We start from the raw sequence: 26,435 nt of genomic DNA, 5'->3' as shown, positions 1-26,435 counted from the left end.
AAGTTAGCACAGAAATCTTATTGTTAATAAAGGGGTTCATGACATGCCTCCGATTTGCTACTTGTACTAGAGTAGGCGGCATTTTTAAATACCTTTAAACTTCTCCCACTGTTATGCGATTGCACGAAATTCCGAAACACACTCTGTTACTCTGCGAATAACGGGTATAATTAATTAAGGGCTCTTTAATATAATATAATTCATTTTAAAACTAAAAACATAAATTTCAGCAAGCAATATTTTATAAGTTTCGTTGAACAGTGTAGTATTTTTAGCATTTTTTCTAGAGCACTGTGGTATTTTTTTAAACTCTTCCGTGAGGGTTACATTAACATTAAATACTACAATTTGGACCAAAGTTTAGTTGCTTCAGTTTATTTATTTATCTAGACCCAACATATTTTCGTACCATGGATGACTTAAATCCGCTGGCGGGCACGGCTCACCTCCTGGAAGAGGTTGATAGTGAGTAAATCTGAATGAAAATAAGGTCGGTCGCTAAAAACCGGCACTTTTCAGAGAAACTGATGGTTCTCTTGAGAGACGGACGGACTCTGATTGGATACTTGCGATCCGTGGACCAGTTCGCCAACCTGGTGCTGCAACGCACCATCGAGCGGATACATGTGGGCAACGAGTATGGTGACATTCCCCGCGGGGTCTTTATCATTCGCGGCGAGAATGTGGTGCTACTGGGCGAAATAGTAAGCTTTACTCGATACTTTTTAACATGACTGATTGACACCCTTTAAATATGCGTAAAAGGACCGTGAGAAGGAGCAGAAACTGCCACTCAAAGAGATATCCGTCGATGAAATCCTGGACGCCCAGCGTAGGGAACAGGAGCAGCGGCAGGAGAAGCACCGTCTGGTATCCAAGGCACTGAAGGAACGAGGCCTGGCCGTAGATGCCAACATAATCAACGAGGACTTCTGCTAAGACTCCATTTCTTCCTAAGCACATTGTTAGATTAAGCTCAAAAGATTTTCGTCTCTTTGTATATTTGTACTGCATTAAAAAACTATGTTAAAACCTATGTACATATTGCATGCAACCTGCTTAGCCCGATCCGCCCGCACCTGACCCCGTTCCGCTCTCCTCGAGCAGTATGTACTTCTCCAGAATCTGGTACATCTCCACCTTGGCCTTGATCTTGTGCACGCGTGACAGTTGGCGCAAATACGCGGCAATCGACTTGCAAAAGAAGTCGTCCTCTGTTTCGCAAGTCTTTTGAGGGATGACGGCCGGCGTATTGGATAATTCTGGGGCGGAATGCTCTCGCTCCTGATTCGCATTGGGCGGCATGCAGACCAAGTAGTTCAGATCCGCGTGGTTAGACTCCATAGGCTCAGGTGCGGACGTCGCCTTCGGAGCAGCCATTTCCGGATGAATTGTGACCACCTTGACCTTTTGCTCGCACTCCGTATCGCCCAGGAACTCATCGAAGCTCTCCTGTTCGGGCTCCTGCCCATCGTCCGCCTCCACGACCACCGAATACGTCTCCGATTGTGTGGTATGAGACTCCAGCTTCGCGTCGTAGTCGTGTTGCTCCTCGCCCTCATCGTAGGCGTGCGAGCCTTGCTCCTCGATCAAGGTGTCTGTGTCCATAGGCAGGCGGGTACGACGCCGTCGCTGTAAATCAACCTTCATCCACCCGGTTGGCTTTTGTTCCCGTTCGCGTCCTCGACGCTCGCGTCTCTTGCGCACAAAGTCCCGCAGGAAGTCCATCTTCCGAAAGAAGTCATTGTGACCAAACTCGCCGGACGGATGCAGGCGCTTCTGCTTGAGCTCCCGCGAGTAGCGATCCCGCAGACACGTCCACCGTCGCCGAGCGTCTGAGATGGAGATGTTTAGCAAATCCGCCACTTTTGCCCAGTCCTCCTCTTTGCGCTGCGACAGCCGGAAGGAGGGCAGCTGGGGATCGTACAGCGACGGCGTCTCGCGGATGGTTTGTATTAGGAGGATATCCGAATCGTCCAGAGGACGGTGGTTTGAGCTCATTTTAATTTGTTTAATATATGTTTAATATTGACCAGTGTTGCCAGATGGATTGTCATCGACACAATGCTAAAAAGATCGACACCGCCGATAGCGATTATTTTTAAAAGGTAGTACATTTCAAAACATATGATTTAAATTTATTTTAGGTCATATTTATTTTGTTATCAGTATTTCTATATAAAATAATGTAAATCCGATTTGTTACTTCTTTCGAATTTCAGTTTAATTATGTAAAGAGAGAGAAATTGATGTTAAATTTATATGAAACTGTCGGATTTCAAGAGGAAAATTCTGTTTCGTTTTATTTATTATAAATATTTGGGATATTTTTTAATACCGAATTGTTTTGCTCCACATACGGTCACACTGCCCTTAACAGCACAATTTCTTAAAATGCCTTGAAAATGTCAACTTTACAGGTGTGGCAACGCTTCAGGCTATAGGGCAGCCATTTTTTTCACGCTTTGTAAAAAGTTTTTTTAAAAGCCGTGGAAACCGCAGAAAAGTCGAGAAAATTGCTTTTCGCCAGTTTTAAACAATTGTGTGGACCAACCAAAGTATGCAAAACTAAACATTGTGTGTGCGCGACGTGAGTGAACCAAGCAATTGAAAATGGAAACCGTTGTTGCCTTCAACAATGAGGTAAGTTATAGATGCATTTGGAACGGGGTTCGTTATGGAGCAGCCGGCGTGGTTGCACAATGTCCGCTTAAAGTCGGGATTCGGATTGCCCAATGTGCAGGAGTTATACAGATCCTCCTGGAGGCGCAGGCAGAGCACCGAATTTTCACGCCGCCCAGGGTTGCTTTTTGGCCAGCACCCGATAACGATAACTCCATGTCCCAGATATCCGTAAATTATAGCCGTACTTTAACATCTATGTTTCCTTAGCTCTCCGGACTCTATGACAGCCGACCGCCCATTTCCAAGGCGAAGATGGCCGCCATCACCAAGTCGGCGATGCGGGCCATCAAGCTGTATAAGCACGTCGTCCAGAGTGTGGAGAAGTTCATCTTGAAGTGCAAGCCGGAGTACAAAGTACCCGGGCTGTATGTAATCGACTCGATAGTGCGCCAGTCGCGCCACCAGTACGGCATGGACAAGGATCTGTTCGCGCCCCGATTCCAGCGTAATCTCACGGAGACCTTTGCCAACCTGTTCCGGTGCGCTCCGGAGGACAAGAGCCGCATTATCCGGGTGCTGAACCTGTGGCAGAAAAACAACGTCTTCAAGTCCGAGGTCATCCAGCCGATCTTCGACCTAGCCGACCCGAACCACCCCATCTACCATCAGATGCCTCCGGTGGGTGGCAGTGGAGGACAGGGCGGCGGCGTGGGTCCAGGACCCAGCAGCAGCGGAGCTCTTAGCCTGGCGGACATATCGAGCGGTCCGAACGGTCTGAACAGCTCCGGAATGGAGATAAGCATGAACAGCTCCGTAGGCGACGATAAGATGGGCGGTGCCATGCCCGACTTGTCGGTAAGTGATGCTTTCGGTTGAGGCTTCTACAGGTGTCTAGTATTGTATTATGGCTTAACTAACATCGTCTACAATTCTGCTGCATTTACATTTCTCTGTCTCTCATGTCTTGCCCACTAACCGCCCATTTTGCCCTTCGCCCAATCGCTAGCTGGGCCATGAGAAGTTCGGTGGTGGCAGCAGCAGCTCCAAGCGTCACTACTCGGAGCAACACTACTCCAAACGCCAGTCGGTGGTCTCGTGCTCGTCCAAGACCAGCAAGTCACATCATCACAAACGGGAATATGTCAAGAGCTCGCACGACATTGAATACCAGGTGCGGGAGATCATCGAGGAAGAAGATGACGGCCTGCAGATGCTGATGGCAGATGATCACCACTGCATGGGCGACGACTCACCGCCCACTTCTTCAAACCTGTTAGACGTATGGCGAACCCCATTAACACAGCCCTTCATTTAGATAGTTCGGTTTTATCGGTTTATCTTAAGTTTCTATTTGTTGCTTTTGTTGCTCATATAAGATCGATCCCATTTTAAATAACCTTGTAAATAATTCTTGCAGGAGAAGAAGATCAAGCAGCTGCTAAACAATCCAAATGTGCTGCGGCAGCTCCATACGCTGCAGAACTTCCAAAACTTGAAGCCGCAAGAGGAGAACCAGAAGCATCGCTATCAGGACGAGGCATTGCAGCAGCATTTCCAGAACGTTATGAAGGTACATCATATGATTTCATCTCGGTATCCAAATTTTCATAATGATTTGCTTTCAGGGAAATGCTGGTATGCCGCCGGGCATGGGAATGGGCATGGGCATGGGCATGAACATGAACGACAGCATGGACCTCAACAAGGATGTCGAGTTCATATCGGAGCAACAGACCATAGAGGTATACCCTTCACTACTTTACCAGTCTATCTTAGTTCCTGGGGTACGACTTGTGTATGCTTTTCACCAAGACTCGGCCATCAATGTTGGTGTAAAGCATAAACATATTAGATGTAAATCGGGTGATGCTATTTGCCTTGTGCTGACGTGCAGTTGAACCTGGAAATGTGATCAAAATGTTGTTATAGCTGATGGGGTATTAGCGTGTTCGAATCCAAATAGATTCAACTAGTTGTAACGGGGTGGTCTTTCACTATTTAATCAATAACTTTAATACCATATATCTTAAATGTGCAATCAATTCAATTCCCAATCCACTTAAAGTTAAATTTATTATTTTGTGAAAAACGTTTAAAATCAAAAGATGATGCTATTGGGCAATCCCTAAATCAGTTTCATAAGTCGATCTATATGTCCCCAACATATATTTGAACTATAAAACCATTGCCAATATTTGAATAAGTCGAACCAATAGTTAAATAATTAAAAATATGCAAATGAAGCCAAAGGTAAGGTTTTAAAATCCACGTAATATCCGGCGGAACAACTCGTTACCCGATGCTAGAACAACGTTTGGTAAGTTCCTAATATGTAAATAAAAATGTTGCTCGAAAACGCAAATTGCCAATTAGTCCGAAATAACTATATGAATGAAAGTCGAAAGCGAAACAGAACCACACGTCAACACACGCCAAAGAATGCAGTTTATTGAGTCGATAATAACGTATTCCCCCTGTGGCCAGCCACTAATCCTATCCCAATTCCGAATCCTCTCTATCCCACTGAACCTTTTTTATTCTTAACAAAATGTTAACATTTTTATCACGTATCACTCTCAAATTTCTTGCAAACACTCCCATCTCCGATAGGTGATCAATCTGGATGGTGGCGATTCCCGCAGCCCGACGCCCGACCGTGATCGCTACAAGCGCAGTCGCCGGAACAGTCGCAGCCGCACGAGATCTCCGCGAGGACGTGGCGCCGGAGGAGGCACGGGCAACGATCGACGCCGGCGTGGCTCTCGTTCCCGATCGCGCAGCCGATCTCCACGCTCTAGCCGGCGACGCGGATCAAGGGACCGGGATCGCATGGACCGTAGCAACCGGGACAAGGAGCGCGATCGCGAGCACGAGCGTGAGCGGCGCAAGAAGGGATTGCCGGACATCAAGAAGGAACATCTCAGTGGTAACTATGACGGGATTAATAAATGGATCTTAAAGGCCACAAGATGGGGCTTCATAAGATCCATTTGCATTGAGTGCTTTTCTGTTTTTCCTTTTTTTTTTTTGTTTTGATTTTGATAATCCTAAAGATTCACTTCCTTTTCTCTGCAGCTCCTTTGGCTCGGTTGACGTGTGTGTGTTTAGCTTTAGTGGTTCTTGATCTTAGAATATCCCCCTATATAATATGCGTTTTCGAGCAATATTTTTGAGATCCGATTTACATACATATACATAAGGATATCCTCTTATCATCCAGATGCAAACAAACGTTGTTCTACCCTGATATATACTTAAGCTTAATTACCACGAACTGGCTTCTAAATGAAGTACTTAGATCATAGTTTAAATCTTGGTAAATACACTTAAGGATAGGGAATTCTAAACACTCTTACCAGTGGCACTCACACCTCAACAAGGCAAATGGGCATATTGAACATGTTCAGACACCAGAAACTTATGCTGCATTCCAATGCTTTTGCTTTCAGTATGCAGCACTACGCTGTGGGTGGGCCACCTGTCTAAGCTTGTTTACCAGGAGGAGCTGTCCGATACCTTTGGCGAGTATGGCGACATAGTGAGCATCGACCAGATTGTGCCGCGTGGATGCGCTTTTATTGTAATGAACCGACGCCAGGACGCCCACAAGGCGATGCAAGCTCTAAAGAACCACAAGCTGCAGGGACGCGCCATCACGATTTCATGGGCCGCCGGCAAGGGTGTGAAAAGCAAGGAGTGGAAGGACTACTGGGACCTCGAACTGGGTGTTACTTACATTCCTTGGTCCAAACTCAGTTCGGATACAGACTTCGACGCCCTGGAGGAGGGTGGTATGTTCGACGAAGACACTATGCCCATCCAAATGAAGCAGAAGATCAACCAGGCCAAGAATGCTGCCAAGGAGCATAAGGGTGCATCCATTGCGGAGGCAGCTGGTGCGCCAAGTGTTGGTGTTCCACCGCCAAATCTGATATTTGGCATCGATACAACCCAACCACCACCGGTTGGTCCAGTCGGCCCAGTGGGTCCTCCACCTGGTCCGGGAGCCCCACCGCCTGGGCTCATGGGTATGGTTAGGGGACAATTTCCGATGGCCCCACCCATGGGCATTAATATGCCACCGCCCATAATGATGCCGCCAACAAACATGCCGCCACCGATGATGATGCCAACGACCAACATGCCTCCTCCAATGATGATGCCACCGACAATGATGCCTCCTGGCTTTCCAGGTAGATAATAATCTCGTAAAATTTAAATCCAAGCTTTAATTTTAATTTTCCTGCAGGCATTGGGGGACCACCACATCCTATGGGCTTGCCACCAGGAGCTCCGTTTCCTCCGCCTGGAGCTGTGCCGCCACCCATTCCCAGCGGTGGGCAGATTAGCAATAGTGGCAACGTGAGCGATGATCAAATGGACATTGAAATGGACGTGGAGGACGCCCCACCTCTGCCGCCGCAGCAAGCCAACTTTAATCCGTCGCCCAGCAATGTGGACTTATCGCCGGCGGCCATGGCCAACGAGATGTTCCAACAGCGGGATAGGGAGCGCGATCGAGATAACAGGGATCGCTCCAGAGGCCCGGGAAACTCGCGCTGGGGCGGTCGAGATGATGTCGTTGAAGCGGCTGAACGCTGGCGCGCCGAAAATGGTGGAGGAGGTGGTGGTCCGGGATCTGGACTCGGACCGAACGCAGCCTTTAACGAGGCACGTGCGCGCCTGAATCTAAATCCCATTGAGCACGGGATGCCGAGACCGGACTTCATGGGTGAGTCGACATTAAAGATACGAATCTTCGCAGATCACTAAACTAAAACGCATCGCAGATTTTGATAATCGCGGTGGACCGGGTGGACCACGAGGAATGGGACCGCGTGGAAACCACAACGGTGGCCCCGGAGGCGACTTTTTCCCGCCCAACATGAATCACAATCGGTTCAATCAGCCCACCAGCTTGATGCAGATGCGCATCCCGCCGCCGGCCTCTTTCAACCAGCGCATGGGTGGTCCAGCTGGTAACGGTGGCAACGGCGTTGGGCCCATGTTTATGCGCAACCAAGGAGGTGGACCAGGTGGTGGTGGACCCAGCGGTGGTGGACCCGGCGGTGGTGGACCCGGCGGCGGTGGCCCGGGCGGACGTCAGCAGGGACCAGGTGAGAATCGTGCGAAATTGGAGCGAACTCGTACACCAAAGAAGAAAAAGCGAAAATAGAATTTGATTTAATCTTTTTTTATGCGTGTAAATATTATGTTTAACAGATGTATATAAATAATAATTAATTTAACTTTAACCTATTTGTTTGTTATTGCAACTATATAAGAACAATTTGATGTAAACTAATTTGTACAATTTATGCTAACGTTCATTTCAGGTTTCTTTAATCCTCGGAACCCCTTCAATGACAACCAACGAGGACGTGGAGGTCAAGGTGGAGGCGGAGGTCGCGGCGTGGGCGGAGGAGGAGGAGTAGGTGGCGGTCCTGGAGGTCGCGGACGTTGGAGTGACGATGAGGACGAGGGTGGAAACAACTTCAAGCGGCGTGGCGGTCCCGGTGGACCAGGCGGTAATAGATTCCGTGGCGAGCGTGGAGGCGAAATGATGGACGACCGTCGTGGCAACAATTCACGGGGTGGACGCGGAGGACCGCGAGAGGATCGCGAACGTCCGGGCCTCGGAAACAGACGGGGCTCGCGAGATGACAGCAACCGCCATTCAATAAGTTCGACGGATGAAGGCAACAAGACGGCTTCGGAGACGGAACCCAAGCCCAAAAACGTTGAAACCGAATTAGGTAGCACCAACACCGGTGCGCCAGCTGCGGCCACTAGAGTGGACACCGAGGAGGATTGGGATCAGGAGCTTCAAGACTATGAGGCGAGAATGGAGGCCCAGAAGCCAGGCGAACGAGCATCTCAGTCTGCCAACAGTCCGCCGCAGGAAAAGCAGCCGGAGGAGAATCAAAACTTCGCAAAGCCAGCCGACGTGACCGGCGATCCTTTGGTTGCGAAATCACAAACAGAAACTTCAGCCGCCTGCACGCCCCTTTATGACGAGCTGCCACCGCCAGCAGTTCCACAGACTCCAACTCAGCCCCCGAAAGAACCTCAAGGTTCTCCGCCCCGGCCGGCGCCGCAAGTCATTGAAACCGAAGCTGCGCCCCATGAGGAATCGGTTCCAGCGCCGGCTGCTGAACTCCAAACGGAGGCTCCATCCGCGCAGGAACCCCAAGCCCCAGCTGCTTCCGCCGATGTCGAAGCTGCAGCTGATCCCTAGGCGACAGACAGATCAAATGAGAAACAAACTTATTATTGAGCAAATTCAAGATAAATTGTAACTTATGATTTTCCTTATCAACTTAAGTGTAACTCCATACATGCGAACATTTTACCGTTTTTAACTTGAGATTACGTAGCATTTTTGACGAGGGGGTGGGGGTTGAACCGGACGCTTTTAAAACCAGATTCAGTTAAATTCACGTAATTTAATTTGTCGTACAATAGGAACCACAACTACCAAGGAAAACGTGGAGCAACAGATAGATACACACAGTTATAGCAAATAATTAGCAAAGGAAACGGATTGTATGGACAGGAAATTGACAGGGGAGCTTGTGGGGGAGTAGAAGCCCAATCATAAACAAATCAGCAATCGCAAAACTTGAAATGTTTATTATTTTGTTATGTATTTAGTTTTAAGAGTATATTTAACACTCAAATTGTTCTAATGCGCAGATTCTAGGTACACGCATATTAATGTACAATTCAAATATATCTATATTATCGGATACTATAAAATAAAAAATGAAAAACATCTGTTGCATGCATATCTTAACTACATTTATGTTTTTTGGACCTACTTGGGGTCAAGGTCAAACCATTCCCATCCGAAATGTGGCCAAAAAATGAATTCATTGACCCCGACGTGATTTGAACACGCAACCTTCCGATCTGGAGTCGGACGCGCTACCGTTGCGCCACGGAGTCAGATGAGGGGAGGGTTATTAGATATTGTTAGCTCCCAAACGATCATAAGAACAAGACTTCTGTGAATCTTCAGCAGAATGGATTCGAAAGAATTACAAGCATCGGTGGTTCAGTGGTAGAATGCTCGCCTGCCACGCGGGCGGCCCGGGTTCGATTCCCGGCCGATGCAAAATTTATTTTTTAGTATTTGTTAAGCTCAAAACACCAATTGTTGGATTTAGAGATTAAAAGGAATACAGAGGTGGTCAAAAGTATTTACACAACGAGCTTTTTTTTCAATTGTCAACTAATTGAAAAAAAAGCTCGTTGTGTAAATACTTTTGACCACCTCTGTATGTCGAGGCTTCCGAACTTTTGTGCTTTCGTGGTCAGGATCTCCATTTGGCTCTAAAAATTGACTAAGAATCATTTTCCATTTTAAAAATATGAATATGGCAATTGCAATAAAAAAAGGATAAGTTGCATCGGCCGGGAATCGAACCCGGGCCGCCCGCGTGGCAGGCGAGCATTCTACCACTGAACCACCGATGCTTTTAGTTGATCTGAATGCATTCTGCTGAAGATTCTACAGTAGTTTTAATCTTATGATCATTTGGGGACTAACGGTACCTAATATCCCTCCCCCCATCTGACTCCGTGGCGCAACGGTAGCGCGTCCGACTCCAGATCGGAAGGTTGCGTGTTCAAATCACGTCGGGGTCATCGAGGATCATATTTTTGAAAGACTTTTTTTGTGTTTTTAGCCTTTGCTATCAAAATTATTGTTCAAATTAATTCAAAATAGTTTGTTATAAATATTTAAGGCAGGCAGCAATGAAAGTTAAGTTAAGTAAATTTGATAGGATCCGATAGGAGATCAAAAGTTTAAAAATTTTAAACTTTATAGCACATTTCTGCAGTGGTTTATTTAAGGACATTTTGCAAGGAAATAGTGTAGCTCACTATTAAATCCAATCAGACTGGTAAATCCAATCAGATTTGCCCGCGCAATAAATTAAATACGAGTAAAGTATTTACTGAAAAATATATTTTTAGAATAGATTGTTAGTGATCAATTATTATTCATATTTCTAAATCTTGGCGCGTAGTCCGATAATTTTGTCGATGAAAGTAGCTTAGCGAAAACTGCGAAACACTCGATGATTGCGTAAAAAATATCGATATCAGCAAATTACGGCTAGCATCGATAGCATTTCATATCAATCGACTTTGTTCCAGCTCTAATTTCGAAGCGTTCGAGTTTCGATTTCGTGTTAAAATATACAAAACGCAAGTTAATCGATACTGATCACCGGGAATTGTGTGCACAACGGTTACGGAAACGCGTAAAAAAATGCAGTGCTAATTCAGTGTAAGCATCACCGGAGTTGTCTAAGTGAAGAGGGAAAATTTTCGGGTGCTCAAGAATCCATCCATGCACACGCACACACATAGAGCAACACGCAGGCCGAGGAACATACACATTCTCACAGACACAGCGCAGTTGTTGGAAATGTGCAAATTGTATCAAAAATCCGCTCGAAAGTAAATAAGTTGAGCAGCAGAGCCAGTGGAAAATCGAGTGAAATAATCGGTGGCAAATTGTGTGCAAATGAAAATGCCAAAAGCATGCCCAAAGTACTGAAAGAAACGTGTGCAATTTTGCAGTGCTTTTTGGCTGTGTATATCGGTGTGTTCGTGTAGGTGAGGAGTGTGAAAAAGAAATATATAGGTGTATACATAGGTGTCCCTGTACGTGTGCCAGCCGCCAACAAACCACACACACACATACGCATACGTAACCGCAGTCGACGTTGGCAGAGCAGCCAGAGAGGCCAAAAAGGATGCTTCCTGGCAAAGAAATAAGTTCGAAGAGAGAAAGAGAGGCAGACAGAAGGATGCTTCCTGGGCTAACATGTGGATGCTGTTCGAAAGCTCAAACGGAGGCAACTTTTCACTTTTCCCCCACTTTCGTTGTTTTTGTTTTTGCTGCTCTCTGCCTGCACAAACATGCATCCCCCCCCCCCCCACACACACACACACACACACAGATGTTTTGTTTTATTCTAGCTATTTTCGGAAAAAAAAAAAACCAAGGTGATCAGGCTAACCGGCATCAATGGGTGTCGTTATTTATTCACCTTATTTATCATCCAGTCGCTACGCCCATCTGATAAGACCATCTGGCACGATAAAAACAAACCACGATAAAACTGGAGCGCCCATTATCGCCAAATTCCCTCGAGTTGTGCAAAAAGCAGCCACGAAATTACCGCATTTTATCAAAGTTCTTTAGCCTTTTGTTGCGCGTCGAATCTTGTCGCTCTGACGTTGTTGTTTTCGTTGCTCCCTTTTTCGCTTTTCGTTTTGTTTTTGTTGCTTTTCTAAATGCGACGAGCGCAATGTGTTCGTTTCTGTGTATATGTGCAGCGTGCGTGGGAGTGTGTCAGTGTGCGATCTCGTTTTGGCCAACGAAATGCAATTGGGAAAGTGTTAAACAAAAGAGAGAGAACACTGTCTTTGAGGATGGGGCAATGGGGGAGAGAAACAAAACTGGCGAGAGCGAAATCAGTGCACTTTATGAGCCGTTGAAAACTGTGGGTCATTTAAATGTTATATTCACGATCACATCGATAAAGGCCAAATCATCTGGTGGCAACGGAATGCTATCTTTACTTTTGTTCTTTTGGTTTTTCAAAACCGAAGTCTTGCTAATTCATGACTGTTTAAAAGTTAATGCCAAGTTATGTGCGAAGTTTATTTGTATACTTTAAATAAATACTCGTTCAAAATGCTCCAAACTAGTTTTATATAAACGAAGTTGTTAAGCTTAACTCTTGATTCCTAACAAGTACCCATACTTCATGCTCAATTGGCATTCAAATTAGGCTCAATTGGTAATTATCTACATTTTGACTGCCAGCGATGCAGACAGTCGTTACAAAATGGCGGATACGAGCATAGGCCGGCCAGGAGTGGAGCGAAAAGTGAGCAGGCTGAGGATTCAGGTGTCCATTTGTGGTCCATCGCAGGACGCGCGGTGGAAAGCGAAACACAAACGGAAACAGGAACACGACAATCGAGCAACAGCACCACACATACGTCATCGGCAGATGAGAAGCTTCCTCGTCCTGTGCCTCTCGTGCTGCTGCTGCTGCTTCTGTTGCTTTTGCTTTTGCTGCCATGTGGCCACTGCGATGGATGCGCTCCACTTTTGGATGCTATTTATAAACCTTTTCGCCCGTATACATACACACAAGGATGCCAGGCCACTGATTCTGCTCTGCTTCCTTGAAATCTGCATAGTTCCGCTTCCGATTGAGTTGGCGCAGTCGCACTGCCATGTCCGTTCCAAATCCATATCGTCACATACAACTAGCTCCATCCATCAAATCCATCCATCCTTTATTGGCGCAACAGAGAGTGTGTATCGCGTTCCACCAAAATTTACCGGGCAGCATCCACATCCACATGTTGAGATGTAGTCGCCACATCGTCATCGCTTCCCGGACTCCCTGTGCACCCCGAAAAACACTTATCCCGCACTCGGAGAACTCGACGTTGCATTGATTTGTTTGTGTTGGCCAGTGAGTGTGCGTGTTTTCCGTCTGCACTTGTGATTTTCGAGTCCTTTTCCAAAATTATTTTGGTGTTTTCATCAGCTAGTGATGAGTTAGATATGCTAAAGTTCCGATTCGACAAGTTTTTTACTATAATAACTTGAAGCGAAGATTTTAATAATGATTTATAAGTAAACAATGCTTAAGTTAAGTTAATGATTGAGTGCATATTTCTTACTAGAGTGTAGGGTTGTCTACACTATTTGGATTCCAGCAATTGCCTTATTTGGCACGTATCTGATGCACACACTGCTACATAATCATACTTTTCTCTGGCCCACAGGTGTGCTTTTAACTTTTTAACGCTTTTCGAATCCGTCATGCATATCTCCATATATGTGCAATTTATTATTGAGAAGCTACACACACTAAATCCATTTAATTTCACAATATTTCAGACATTTACAAAAACTTAATGGCGGAAGAATGCAAATTCCAATGCGAAATGCGAGCTCATTTATTTTGTGCTATCGAAATTAGCATAAATATTTTATTTTCAAATGGGTTATTTAACAAACGGATGAGTCAATTAGCACTTTGCTGAATTTTCAGCTACTTTGCCATTATCCCCGTTTTTTTGCCAATAGATAATTTGGGCGTTTAAATTCGGATATCTTTTAAATACTAAACTGCCGCCTCGGTGCCTTTTGTTTTTCGCAAACAAAGCGAAAGTGCAATCGACGGAATAGCAGGCCTAAAAATAACATTTTTGCTTTTACTTATTATACGATGCTCGATGATTTCAAATGGGAGTAGTGTAGTGGACATTTTTTCAATTTCGGCAGACAATTCAATGCCAAGATGAGATCGGGATCGGGATCGGGTGGGTCGTTTGCGATTTTTCACGTTTTCTCTGCTCTTTGCTCTCGTTGTTTGCCCTTACTCATCCACCGCTTCCCCTTCTTTCTTTTTTTCCTCCTCTGCCATCTGTTTGCAGTGTGAAAAGCGAAGAAAAGCCGGCTCAGCAGGAGGCGAACAACGTTTTCCAAACGCATCACATGTAAATGAGATGCCGTCGCGCCGGCAGCAGAGGCACCACCAGCACCAGCAAGCAAAACCACGCCGACATCGCCTCCGGAAATACCAGGAGCCGCAGCAGCATCTGATTATCAAGTGAAGAGCCAAGCACTCCGTTCGAAACGATAAATAGCACATAGCAGGATATAGGATACATTATAGTCAGGATAGTCAGGATATTCAAGGAGCAGCGGGACAACTGATCTTGGGCAGCAGACGACAGGCAAGGAAATCATCGAGCATTTCGGGCGGAGGACACACGGCGCGCATTCAGGATGAAGCGACGCAACGCGGATTGTGGAAAACTTCGGCGGCCGATCAAGCGCAACAAAATCACAGAGGGAATGTACGGCAGGTGAGTGCTAAATGTTATATAAACAATTACTTAAGTAAATTCATCATAGTACATATAAAAATAAACTAAACCAAGTTCGAAATATTTGAAAAGTCATTTCTGAAAGCAGCAAGATAGTATTTTTAGGATAAACAACAGATTCTAATGTATGCGCTTATCTTGTTTTTGAAAACAATTACTTAGCATAAAATGACACATAAAATAGCTGCAATTGTTCATATGCGAGATTGAGTTCCTTAAATAGTTGTTAACTTCCAAAAACGATACCATTTTATGACAGCCCAGCAATTAAATTGCTCGCATTTTTCAATTGAGGCAGTAAAGATACTTTCCGATTTATTGGCATGCGAACTGCCCCCCAAGTCAACTTGATGATTATCAGATTTTTGAGTAGCAAAAGAGCACAAAAACCACCAACAAAAATTCCGAGAGTGTGCCCATGTGTGCGCTCCTCTTGTCTCGCTTTTTATTATTTATACGTTTGTTTACTTTTTGATTTGATTGCGCGCGAGTGTTGTTTTATAATGTTAAGCATGCATTATTTGGACGCTACTTGTTTTTTTTTTTTTTTTTGGCCTTCTACGCGCCTCTTGGCGCTTCTGTTTCGCCGGATTTCTTCATTCTGTCCATTCCTTCCCATTCTCATTAAACATTTTGGCTGCCTGATTGATGGATGCTGGTTTCCATTTGGGTTCGGAAAGCATGTTATTAAAGCTGACCCTTCATTGTTTATATTTGCTAATGGGACAGAAGACAAGTGGAGAAACCAGTACGCGTGACAAACTGGGAATGTCGATTATTAATGGAGATTGCTGTTTTGGCACATAACTAATTAAGTTAACAAAAACTGTAATACTTAGTGAATATTAGTGAGTTTTATATTTAATCGTTTCGTTTTTCCTTTCTTGCAGCACAACAGTTCTGTACATGAAGTTTCTGATCCTTTGGGCCATCGTCATGGTTGCCGACTTCATGTTCATGTTCCGCTTTGAGTTCTTGTGGCCATTCTGGCTGCTCCTTCGCTCCGTGCACGATTCCTTTAAGTACAAGGGACTGGTAAGTGGAGGGGCGATGGGCTGAGGATGGCCAAAGTGATTGTAACTCTATACGGTCCAATTTCATTTGCAGGCATTCTCCGTACTGTTCGTGTGCATAGCGATAACGTCGGATCTGGTCTGTTTATTCTTCATACCCGTTCACTGGCTGCTCTTCGCAGCGAGCACTTATGTGTGGGTGCAGTACGTCTGGCATACAGGTGCGTCTTCCGTTGTGGCAGTGGGGAGATTCTATGGACATCCTCTCCTAACTTTATTGCCCGTTTTCTTACAGATAAGGGTATCTGTTTGCCGACCATAATACTCTGGATGTTATTTGTCTACCTGGAGGTGGGCATAAGATGGAAGGACAGTCGCCACATGCCGCACTTGGATCTCTGCCGGCCGTTCGCAGCGCACTGGTAAGAATCGAAGTGTGGACTAGACAAAAGCTGAACCTGCTTGTAACCAATTATGTTCGCTTTCAGCATTGGCTATCCGGTTGTCACGCTTGGGTTTGGCTTCAAAAGCTACGTGGGCTACCGCATGCGCCAGCGCAAGCAGCGCGAGGTGGCCAAGGACAACGAGTTCTACATGCAGCTCCTGCAGCAGGCTCTGCCCGCGGAGGAGGCGGCTGAGGAAGCGGCTGCGGGGGCGACAGCCACATCCAGCACCGTTGTCGTGGCCAACGGGTCTGCAACTACGCCGGCCCTGGTCGCGTCATCAGGAGCAACTGCGGCGAACGGTGTTTTGGCCACTGCCACGCAAGCACAAAACCATCATGAGCATCATCACAGCGGCGGCGCCGGCGCCAGCAGCAGCAGCTCGAGCAATAGTAATCATCACCATCACCACCATCATAACAACAGCAGTGGCAACAGCGGCAGCAACCACAATAGCAACAGTAGCAGTGGCGGCGCCAAGGACAACAGTACGAGCGAGAGTGCATCGGGCGCCGCCGCGTCGTCCATTGCAGCGTCTTCAGCAACAGGAGCAGCAGCAGCAGCAGCTGCAGCTGCGTCATCAGCGTCCACGACATCCGGCTCATCGTCGTCTTCGGCGTCGACGGGCAAGCAGTCGTCGTCGTCAGCGGCATCCGCGGCCACAACAGGTGCAGCAACCACTTCTTCCACTCCCGTCTCAGATTTATCTGCTTTGGCTGCAAGTCTGGCGACACAGCAGCAGCAACATCAGTCGGTGGCGACAGCATACCCGGCTACTTCTTCCGCCCGTTCTTCCTCCTCTACTTCCGAAGGTGTCGATGCTGACGGTTGTTGTGGTGGTAATAATGAATTCAACTGCTTCCTGCTGTCCCTCACAACAGCAGATCAGAACCCACTAATTTGTACCAGACACATTTGTTTGTTTGTGTATGCGCATGTAACCCATGAACCCATCCATATAGTAATCTCCAGCGAGGCTTCCTCGCGGTATCTAACCCACAGCAACCACAGTCGGCAGTTGTCAGCCCTTACAAATTGAAACCTCTTCATATCATTATGCTCCCGTTGCAATGCCAATCTAATTTCGATTGCTAATAGCAGGCCCCAATGAATAACTACGCCCTCAGAACCGATTCCCTCACGAATCAATAAAAAACACAATTGTGTTGTATATCGACGTGTATAAATAGCATGTATTTAACAATCTATTATTATACTCATTTAGCAACCTCCAATGGTCACGCTGGTGGTTCAAGGAACCATCGACGCAGCATGGACAAGGATAAGCATCGCAACAAGGGCGACGCTGCTGATAATGAGCACAACAATGGAACGCGGCACGGTGGTAAAAATAGCGGCAACAACTATCACCAAGTCGATAGCGCTGCCACAGCAACCGCAACAGTAACAGCTACATCAAGTAATAGTAAGGATAAGGATAAGGAGAAGTCAGACTGGGATAGTGGCACAAGCTATCCACAACAACAGCAGCAGGGGGGAAAGGAGAAGCACGGTGAGTGGTTGGATCTCTGCCCTGATATGACTAGCTTCTAATTTTATCGATTGTGGTTCTTAATTAACGTTATTAAGTGGTTTTCATTTAATTCATTTACTCAAAGACGAACATTCAGTCCTCTTAATTAATGATATAGACGCTATTTAGTACTCCTTAGTACCAGCTAAGAAATAGGAAGATATATCATTCGCATATCGTTTTATATTTGCAGAGAAAAAGGCTTTTAACGCTGTTCCCAACGGCAATGCCAATCACCTGGAAGATGAAACGGCCAGTGTGGAGCCAACACCACCTGTTGAAAAGGCGCCTAAGGGTAAGTGCATGGAGTTAATATAATGGGTTTAAACGCCTCATAATAATTCGATTTTCTAGGTCGACGTAATCGCGGCAAGAAGGATAATGCAGCAAAGGACAATCACAGCCATCAGCAGCAGCTGGCTCAGCAACAAAAGGAAAAGGACAAGGAGAACACGGCCAACAACAACAATAACGACGCTAGCTCAGTATCATCTTCAGCGAGCTCCACCTCCAGCAATGCCATCGCGAACCTGGCCAGCAAGGTGGTCTCCAAGATCTGTGAAACGTGTCTCAAACTGGAGGCCGATGTGAAAAAGTATCGAGCTGAAATCAGCCATATGAAGCAAATCGAAAACGAATTGCGACAAAAGCTGGACGCCAATCTCACCAGCAAGTCAACGCTGCAGGCCAAGCAGAAGGAGTGCGACGACCTGGAGAAGCGCATCCAAGAGCTGAACAACGCCCGGCACGCTGATATGCTCAATTTGCAGACAGTGGAGCGAAGACTAAACGAGGAGCGCCGCCAGAAGCAATCCCTGGATTCGCAGCTGTCCAACGAGAAGAAGGCTCGCAAGGTGGCCGAGGAGAAGGCGGCCCGTCCGGAGTGCAGTTCCCAGTGCAAGCAGCGGCGCCAGCAGATGGATGAGGAGCAAAAACGACTGCGCGGCGACCTAAAGCAGGCGGAGGAGGCGAAGCAACTTGCCGTCGAACATGGACGAAAAGTGGAACAAGAGGTGAGTGGTTAGAGTCTGTTTCCTTTTTCAAATTTTACAGTGTTATATTGTGTCATTAGTACCGCATGATGGAGGCGAAACTGCGCAATCGGGAATCGTCCCAGCCTGATCCCGAGATTCTATTGAATGCGCTGGCTGCCATGCAGGACAAGAACGCAACGCTGGAGAAGAATCTATCCGCAGAGACGAGAGTCAAGCTGGACTTGTTCTCGGCTCTGGGCGCTGCCAAGCGCCAGATTGAAATATCTGACAGTGAGTATTGTTTTTTTGTTTAAATGTTGATAGCTAGTTGATTTCTAATTGAATGTCCACTCACGCAGACCATCGTCGCTCCAAGGAGGATGAGGTCATCGATCTCAAGGCAAAGATTGCCCAACTTCTGGCCGTGATGCCAGACAACTTGTGCATGAACACTGGCCCACATGGGCCGGCGAGCAGCATTCTGCGCATGAACGACACGCCGCCGCTGCAGTCGGGTCCCGGACCGTCCTCGCCCATGCTCAGCCTGAGCGCTGCGCAGGAGTACCAACAGCATCAGCAGCACCAGCAACACCAACAGCACCAGCAGCATCAGCAACATCAGCAACACCAGCAGCATCAGCAACAGCAGCACCAACAGCATCAGCAACATCAGCAGCAGCAGCAGCATCAGCAGCAGCACCAGCAACATCAGCAGCACCAACAACACCAGCAGCATCAACAGCAGGGTGGCGGTGGGCCTGTCTCCCAGCAGCAAATGGTGCCGGTCAGTGTGGCGGCAGCCTTCCAGGTGGCTGCAGCCAACGCCGCTGCTGCCAACGGAAACGGAGGCTCAACGCTGGATCCCAATGCTAGCGTTTACACGCCGAAGAATGGCAACATGATGGTGGTGTCGCCGGTGGGCATGAACCCCAACGGTGCGGATGCCTGACGCCAACAGCAGCAGCAGCAGCAGCAGTCCTTGACGTCATCGTCGTCGTCGTCCTCGCACATGCATCTGCGACGACAAGTTTGAGATTATTATACTTTATATGAATTAGGGAAAAGAAACGCAAACAACCGTCGCCACAGCAAACGATGAGCAGGCCGTAACCCGGTGCCGGTTCCAAGAAGATGTTTGCATACAATATCTGAATGTCCGTAATATAAATAAGCAGTTTCCTTTAAAATTTAATCACCGCCACAGAAGCGCAGGCAGCACTGATGAATGCAGCTCAAAACTGCTAAACATTTCCCCTTCTACAGATTCAAATTGTTCAATCCAATCCGAAATTCCCTCAATTAATTCGGCATTCCAAACAGAAATTTCCTTACATAACTGACCGCCGTTTTAATATTCTCAGATCATTTAAAGCACTGTTTCAAATCGGCTGCCCGCCACCACACCACACACCACATACACATTCAGTGAACTCCCTCTAACACGAAAAGTACATGATTACTTTAACAAGATGATTCGAGAACGATAAGAACAGAACACAAATTTCTAAAAATAATAACAAAATGAAAATGGCGATTCGTATATTTTTTAATTCATGAAGAAAGCCAAGGAAGTACCCGCGATATCCTATGTAAAATGTTTTCTTTTTTTACCAAACGCTGTGACAGAGTTGGACCAACCGAAGTGATGGCCTTGATCTTGGGGAGACGCCAGAAGTTGTGCACGACCTCTGCCTCTTGCCCAACGATTCAATGGAATATTTTTGAAGTCTGCGCCCTTGATTTATTATCTCATTAAATTATTTTTGTTATAAAACCTTAAATGTATGCTATGATTTAGAAACTATACTTTTTGAAAACAAACATCAAACGAAAAACGATTTTCTTTTAAGTTTTAATTTATTTTTGTTTAGTTCTGCTGTTCCTAAGAAACAAAAAATCGAAAACAACTAAGAGAAACGCTTTAGTTTATTTACGCGAAGTGAAACGTCGACTATTTTGTTTAATAATAAAGAAACCTTTCGCTGCGAGAAGCAAGTATATATTCTATTTTGTTTTATTTAGTTGACTTTTGGTTGTCTTATTGTTTAATAGTTTCGTAGGAACCTTTGCTTTAGTTGTACATTGTGACTTTTCCCAGTTGACCGATTTGCTTGGCAGTTTAGCATAAAAAGATATACCTTTCTCCACAGGGAAATTCAACAAATCCAAAATGCTGATCTACTTTATTTATTGTGTGCTTGAAGCCATTGCGAATGGGATTTACACAACAGTGGCCACCATTTCGATCATTGAACGTAAGTGTATCGCTCCCGACCATGTTCGCCTTCCTCAATCCGCACGACCCGATCCACAGAGGCCCTAATCAACCTGATGATGTCCACATTTTTGTTTGTGCTTGGGATAGCATGTCACCCGGTAATGATGATTCCCATGATGCTAGGAGGCTACTATATACTACGCAACTATTGGAATCGTCAGACCAAGACCCGGCAGGATCACGGCAGGAGCACGTAAAGAGCCACGTATTCCCTCCTATCGCAGCTTCGCTGTTGGCATTGACGCTCCCAAGGACAACTAACAATGAGTATATCGTGGGACAGCCGAACACGTGATTTCCTTGGGTACATACGAGTAATCCTCACTTACACACGTTAACAAATACAAAAGTGGGCTACATACAAATGCTGCGGATATTTTATTGTAATTCGGTTTTTTTGGTATCCTTGGCATTGATAACTATTGCTCTTAGGTATATTTTCTTAAACTAGATGACTATTGTTTATGGTGAAGTTAATAGCGCCTATGAATACTGTACTATGAATCACGGTTTTAGCAAGCTACTGGTGTCCACTTTACGCAGCGCCTCTCGTGCCTTTATCAAAGTGACATTGCTTGGCTGAGTGACGAGTCCGGCTAAGTGCCGGATGTACTTGTCAATGTTGCCAACGCTGGGACCACTTGGCTCCAGTGGGGGCATTGAGATTCCACCGAGGGCTGCGACCAGTTTCTGGCGCAAGGCGCGCACATACGTCTCCAGGCGTTGGTTCTCCTCCATGAGCTCAGCTACCTCGCCCATCACCTTGGCGTACCCGGCTTTCGTATTGTCTACGTGCTGTTCCAGCACAGCGTTCTGCTGCTCCAGATCGGTCTTGGCCTTGCGCAGCGTCCTCAGCTCATTCTCCGTGCTGCGATTGTGTTCGATGAACTCGTTGGTGTAGATGGGTATCTCGCCGGGCTGCAGCGGTCGTGGTGCAGGTGCTGCAGGTGGCACGCTGCTGGGAGGGGGCACTACTGGAGCCGCTGGCGGTGTGGGAGGCGGTGGTGTCTGCGCACGCTTCACCTTGGCCAGAGGCACGTCATCCGGATCCTCGCTCTGCCGCTTAACCGTCTTTGCCTTGGTCTTCTTCGCCTTACCCAAGGACGATTCACCCTTCGGCGTCTTTTCCTTGGGCGAACCATCCAGTTTTGTGGCTTTCTTGGCTTTGGCCAACTCGTTGGCCACAATTTCGGGGTGTTCCTTGAGAAAAATTTGCAACTGCTCCTGATATCTACGAAAATTGGAAGATATGTTTAGATTTTGTGGGTTGCGAACGGAGTGTGAGCTTACATGGCCTTGTCCTTGGCGGCTGCCTCCATGTAGGGCAACTTGCGCTCCTCGGGCAGCTGGTGCCACTCCTCGCCGATGATCCTTGTGTGCTCCAGGGCAGTACGTTGTGGCTGCTCCCGTCGCAGCTCCTCGCGTCGATCGTTCATGAAGCGGACGTAGCCATTAAGTGGCATTTTCGGAGCACCGGCTACGTTGATCCGACGCTGGGCCAGCTTCTTCAGCTCGGAGCCCATGTCGGAGTCCGAGTGGCGACCTTTTGGATTCTTGGCTTTCTTCTTTCCCTTGGACGGTTTGTCCTCGTCGAACTCTTCAATGGTCGCCGAATCCATGGATTGGGAGGCGATGGGCCGTGATACGGGTGATTCCGGTACCACATCCGGTGTCTTACTCGTTGGCTCCGTCATTACTGTTTAACCGTACACTCTATTGCATTTAAAAATTGTTTATTTCTCTGCAAAATCGCAGGTATGTGGTTCCAAAAACTGGTTCAAGTCTATAAACAACTTTTTCGAACTAGTTCCGAAACGAATTCGCTTTCGCTGGCGCATTAGGGTGGCTCTAATTATATTTTTTGAAAAATATATTTTAACAAAATCTTGTTAAAATCCCAGTTGAGTTTGGAGAGAAACATAGTTGTTGTTCCATTAACACTTTTTTTTAGTAGTTTAAATAAATAATATAATAATAAATAAGGTGCATATATTTCACCTATCAGCATTATCTGCAGTCATTTCAACCCACTTTTTACAATGTATACATATTAATTAAAAAACAAAATGACTCATATGCTTACACCTAAAACTGTCCCATCATCTACGCAGAAATTGCGTCATAAAAAAGTGGCGTGATGCTAGAGAAGTGGCGTGATTAACTATTTATCATACGCAGTTCAAAGTTCTGTTTCGCCCAGAGTAAACAAAAACAAAGAGCTTGTTGTTTGGTTTGGTTTATATTTTGAATATTTTTTTTTTTCAAATGTTTTTGCAAATTCTTTGAGCACAATACATATAAGTAATCATAAGCCTAAGTGGTTAGAGATTGTTAAATATAAATGGAAACCTACAGCTAAACTTAGCGCTCTAACTACAGTAACATATATAAAGCCTTCGATTAAAAATGTATGTACAGCCTATCAACTAAAACACTTAAACAAACGGCTGCCGGCCAAACTTAACAATATAAGAGAGACAGAACGAAGTTTTCAGCTTGGAAAACTCAGATCAAACTGGGGAACAGCTCATCGAAGTTGCTCTCCCAGGGGAAATCGTCCTCATCTGCGGGCAGAGTGAGAGCCACGGACGTGGGGGAGCCCAGTATGGACTCGTATCCATGGTCCGAGGTGGCCGAGTGTAGGGACAATGCGGGGGATTTGGCCAACGGGGAGATCGCCTTGACGCGCGGACGTAGGAATCGGTCGATGGGATCATAACATTCCTCGTCGTCCGAATCGGCGGTGGCGTTCATCACGTTGAGGTAGACCTGTGACGGAGACGTCGCTGGCGGCGGACACTTCATGATCACGTCCGTTGAGTCGTCGCCAGCGCTGACGCCGTCACAGTAGATCTCCTCGACGGCCTCGTTCACCGGCACCGCATCCCCGTCCATCACGATGGTGATCGAGTTCGTCTTGGCATCGTACGTGCCGTACACTGTGTCCGGAGTGGCTTGTAGTTGCGAGGCGGCCGCTGTCGCTGTGATTGTGGCTGTTCTCGAGGCTGGCGCTGCTGTTGTATGCTGTGGGTTTCCATTTATCTCCAACACCTGCACATTTAGGCTGACCTTGTGCTCGGTTTCCTGTTCCTCCTTAATCTTCAGGCCATTAGCTCTATGCCCGTCGGATTCCAGGCGCTCTGCTGCGGGCCCCACCATTGGTCCAAGCAATCGCTCTGCGTTGCCTGCATCTTGGGCAGCAGCTGGGCTGCTCGCTCCAGCGCCTGTTTCCAGGTCTGCTGTGATATCTGCGAGCAGACTTTCGGCCAGCTCTTCGAGGCGCTTGACGTCGAACTCTTCGTCGACCCCAAGCATGTCTTGTAGAGTAGGCAGAGGGCCACAACTTTCCAGAGTGAGGCCAGGCTCTTGCTGCTCTTCAGCTGCTCCGCCAGCAGACGCGCTGACGACTGTGTGTCCACCTGTTGTATACCCTGCGGCAGAGGGTCAGCTTTGGATGCTGCAGATCCAAGGTTGGTGGACGCACAGCCCTCAGCGCCTGCGCTGGCGTTGGATTGGCTGATGCATCTGGTGTTGTGCTGCTGTTGCTTCTTTAGTTCGGCGAGTTCTTGGCGCAGCAGATCCAGCTCCGAGTCCAGCTTGTGGTTCTTGGCCAGCAGTGACTCGTTGATGGCCTGCAGGCTATCGCACTTGTTCTGTAGTATTTCCGTTCTGTCTGTCAGCTCTTTGATCTCGTAGTCCATCTCCTCCATGCGTGCCTTCTTGCGGTCACGCGATGTCTGGGCGGCCACACGGTTCTTTAGCTTCCTGTTGTTCGATAATAGCAGTGAGTAAAGGGGCTCAAATTTAGTTAAAAGTTGGGCGGACTTACTTTCTTTGCACTTTCTCCTCCCAGGTTAGATGGTCCAGGCGACGCTTCTTGGCCTTGGGCTGGGATGCAGCCATGTTATCGTCATCCATGTTCGACGAGGATGCGTATCCCGAACTCGAGGGCGTGGGCGAGGCGGAGGGCGTGGCCGCCGCCTTCAGCAGAGCTGCCGTAAGGGGGGCGGGACGCAGTTTGGGCAAATTATTCGATGTGATTGCTGTCCGCGGCACGGTAATTAGCACTGTATTTGCTGTGGGTGCCATGTTTAACTGGTTCGGGGCTAAATGATAAACTGCTGTGTGCTGTGTGCAATTGTGAAAACCGACTTTCCACTCAGATTTGCATCGTAAAAGCGTATTTTAAGTTTTGCTTGTTTTAGGTCGTCTCATGAACTTCGACTGCGCTTCTCGGACGCTCTGCTGGTTTGAATCTCTTCATCGCCGCCGACTCGGGCTTTTCTGGCTCCGTCTCACGCAATTTTCTCATCCACCTTTGCAATATCGACCGACCAGTTTTCCTTTCTGCTGACGTGTTCTTTTCCGAATGGCTGTGAAAAGCTGACGTGTTTTTCTAGAAGAGTTGGGGTAACGAGGGATGGAACAACACATATCGGGCTATCGATTGCACATTCTGTTAATTTAAAGCAACGATGTTTCGTAAAAATGCATAAATGTATTGTAGATATTTGTTTATATGGCTTTAATAAATTCATTGAAACATCTGAGGCAATATCTTATAATAACAAATATTTCTTTAAAATTTGCACACAATTTATTTAAATATTAGAACTATGAACGACGATTATTCCATCTCAAGTTGCGCATGCCAGTGTGACCGTCTATATCGCAATGTGAAACAGTAAAACGAGATGGGAAATTATTTGTTATAAAATGTATAAATTTATTTTCCGCGTTAGTTGCATTTGATTGATTAAAGGGGCATCTAAAACATTGTCTGTTGTGGTTTCTTGCCCTTTTCTTTTTCGGCTTGGGCCAGTTCTTCCTTGATAACCTCGGCAATTTCATAGATATCAGGTTTGTGCTGGAAATTTTAAATAAAGTCAATCCAAAGTAGGTGGAAAGTGCGATCTTACCTTAAGTTGATTTATGTAGAAGGTGTAGGGAACGTGTCCAGTTATGGGATCAATGGCCACAGGCCACATGGCATCCAGTTCTTCAGCGGTGAAGGGTTCTCCTTCCTCCGCCATCAATTTGCCGAAGTACTCCTTGGTCAGATATTTCTTGTTTTCTGGATCCAGGGTCTCAAAGGCTTCGAGAAGCTTTTCGGACGAAGCTGGTTCCATTCTGCGGAGAAATATCGTTAGAGTTGCTAAACCTAATGTGAAGTAGATTGAATAACTGTCGATCCATCAGCAGTTTGGAAACGTGTTCCATGAACTTGACCAAATGGGCTTCGCCTGGATAGTCGACGGAATCGGTGGCTTTAATGACATCTTCGACCTCTTTTTCGGTGGGCGCGCAACCTAAAAATCGGAGAACGTTGCCGACATTGCGGGAATCAATATACTTATCGCCATGAGTATCAAATATGCAAAATGCTTCCGAAATCTTTTCCTCGAGTTCGTTGTTTAGGGTAACTATTAAAGGTTAGTGATTTCAAGCGGAGGTGCGACACACATCTTTTTTAATGCTTACCACCGACTTCCATTGTGGGCTTACTTTAGAATTTAATAATATTTTTTTAAATTATGTTAACTGATAATTTTAAAATACGATTTATTTTTTCCTGATTTATATGTTTTCTGATTGAAGCATTACTAAACGATTGCTGTTTATATTTTG

General features: G+C 46.4%; 8 protein-coding genes and 4 non-coding genes across 16 annotated transcripts; 6 read left to right on the top strand and 6 right to left on the bottom strand.

The window, feature by feature from the left end:
• Positions 1–327: 327 nt before the first annotated feature.
• On the top strand, positions 328–1,036 carry LOC117135683 (U6 snRNA-associated Sm-like protein LSm1). Its single transcript, XM_033296085.1, has 3 exons — positions 328–465; positions 520–704; positions 766–1,036. Exons 1-3 carry the CDS (start codon positions 411–413, stop codon positions 937–939), a joined length of 414 nt encoding a protein of 137 aa, XP_033151976.1. The 5' UTR covers positions 328–410; the 3' UTR covers positions 940–1,036.
• On the bottom strand, positions 971–2,065 carry LOC117135682. Its single transcript, XM_033296084.1, has one exon. The coding sequence runs from the start codon at positions 1,999–2,001 to the stop codon at positions 1,060–1,062; it is 942 nt and encodes a 313-aa protein (XP_033151975.1). The 5' UTR covers positions 2,002–2,065; the 3' UTR covers positions 971–1,059.
• A 342-nt stretch (positions 2,066–2,407) lies between these two features.
• LOC117136200 (SR-related and CTD-associated factor 4) lies at positions 2,408–8,987 on the top strand. Of its 3 annotated transcripts, XM_033296947.1 has the most exons (10): positions 2,408–2,643; positions 2,893–3,480; positions 3,632–3,904; positions 4,043–4,195; positions 4,251–4,367; positions 5,236–5,551; positions 6,075–6,818; positions 6,875–7,357; positions 7,416–7,742; positions 7,962–8,987. In XM_033296947.1, the coding sequence occupies exons 1-10, from the start codon at positions 2,614–2,616 to the stop codon at positions 8,861–8,863; spliced, it is 3,933 nt and encodes a 1,310-aa protein (XP_033152838.1). In that variant the 5' UTR covers positions 2,408–2,613; the 3' UTR covers positions 8,864–8,987. The 3 variants fall into 3 exon arrangements, with proteins under 3 accessions (XP_033152838.1, XP_033152839.1, XP_033152840.1); XM_033296948.1 differs by lacking the exon at positions 3,632–3,904; XM_033296949.1 differs by lacking the exons at positions 5,236–5,551; positions 6,875–7,357; positions 7,416–7,742; positions 7,962–8,987 and having other exon boundaries at positions 6,075–6,254.
• A 514-nt stretch (positions 8,988–9,501) lies between these two features.
• On the bottom strand, positions 9,502–9,573 carry Trnaw-cca. The gene has a single exon. It is a non-coding gene; the product is annotated as a tRNA-Trp (tRNA).
• Positions 9,574–9,671: 98 nt separating this feature from the next.
• Positions 9,672–9,742, top strand: Trnag-gcc. Its single transcript has one exon. It is a non-coding gene; the product is annotated as a tRNA-Gly (tRNA).
• Positions 9,743–10,033: 291 nt separating this feature from the next.
• Trnag-gcc lies at positions 10,034–10,104 on the bottom strand. The gene has a single exon. It is a non-coding gene; the product is annotated as a tRNA-Gly (tRNA).
• Positions 10,105–10,203: 99 nt separating this feature from the next.
• On the top strand, positions 10,204–10,275 carry Trnaw-cca. The gene has a single exon. It is a non-coding gene; the product is annotated as a tRNA-Trp (tRNA).
• Positions 10,276–10,784: 509 nt separating this feature from the next.
• Positions 10,785–20,527, top strand: LOC117135788 (macoilin). Of its 3 annotated transcripts, none has more exons than XM_033296280.1 (11): positions 10,785–10,924; positions 14,110–14,544; positions 15,456–15,600; positions 15,673–15,799; positions 15,874–16,000; positions 16,067–16,689; positions 17,247–17,534; positions 17,749–17,850; positions 17,910–18,568; positions 18,628–18,820; positions 18,889–20,527. In XM_033296280.1, the coding sequence occupies exons 2-11, from the start codon at positions 14,465–14,467 to the stop codon at positions 19,476–19,478; spliced, it is 2,934 nt and encodes a 977-aa protein (XP_033152171.1). In that variant the 5' UTR covers positions 10,785–10,924; positions 14,110–14,464; the 3' UTR covers positions 19,479–20,527. The 3 variants fall into 3 exon arrangements, with proteins under 3 accessions (XP_033152171.1, XP_033152169.1, XP_033152170.1); XM_033296278.1 differs by having other exon boundaries at positions 16,067–16,860; XM_033296279.1 differs by lacking the exon at positions 10,785–10,924 and adding an exon at positions 11,031–11,256 and having other exon boundaries at positions 16,067–16,860.
• Positions 20,528–20,607: 80 nt separating this feature from the next.
• On the top strand, positions 20,608–21,194 carry LOC117135790. Its single transcript, XM_033296282.1, is given in 3 exon segments — positions 20,608–20,784; positions 20,844–20,976; positions 20,978–21,194. Coding segments are annotated over 3 exon segments (309 nt in total). The 5' UTR covers positions 20,608–20,699; the 3' UTR covers positions 21,069–21,194.
• LOC117135789 (SWI/SNF-related matrix-associated actin-dependent regulator of chromatin subfamily E member 1-related) lies at positions 21,167–22,601 on the bottom strand. Its single transcript, XM_033296281.1, has 2 exons — positions 22,098–22,601; positions 21,167–22,038 (listed from the first exon to the last, which is right to left on the bottom strand). Exons 1-2 carry the CDS (start codon positions 22,499–22,501, stop codon positions 21,312–21,314), a joined length of 1,131 nt encoding a protein of 376 aa, XP_033152172.1. The 5' UTR covers positions 22,502–22,601; the 3' UTR covers positions 21,167–21,311.
• A 426-nt stretch (positions 22,602–23,027) lies between these two features.
• Positions 23,028–25,216, bottom strand: LOC117137115. Its single transcript, XM_033298407.1, is given in 3 exon segments — positions 23,028–24,269; positions 24,272–24,572; positions 24,637–25,216. Coding segments are annotated over 3 exon segments (1,518 nt in total). The 5' UTR covers positions 24,897–25,216; the 3' UTR covers positions 23,028–23,312.
• A 302-nt stretch (positions 25,217–25,518) lies between these two features.
• LOC117137117 (dynein regulatory complex protein 8) lies at positions 25,519–26,414 on the bottom strand. The gene is made up of 4 exons (XM_033298409.1): positions 26,289–26,414; positions 25,993–26,230; positions 25,727–25,937; positions 25,519–25,674 (listed from the first exon to the last, which is right to left on the bottom strand). Exons 1-4 carry the CDS (start codon positions 26,299–26,301, stop codon positions 25,576–25,578), a joined length of 561 nt encoding a protein of 186 aa, XP_033154300.1. The 5' UTR covers positions 26,302–26,414; the 3' UTR covers positions 25,519–25,575.
• Positions 26,415–26,435: the final 21 nt, after the last annotated feature.

This window comes from Drosophila mauritiana, chromosome 2R (genome assembly GCF_004382145.1).
Source record: "Drosophila mauritiana strain mau12 chromosome 2R, ASM438214v1, whole genome shotgun sequence".
Taxonomy (NCBI): domain Eukaryota; kingdom Metazoa; phylum Arthropoda; class Insecta; order Diptera; family Drosophilidae; genus Drosophila; species Drosophila mauritiana.
This window is presented reverse-complemented; position numbering and strand designations above follow the sequence as displayed.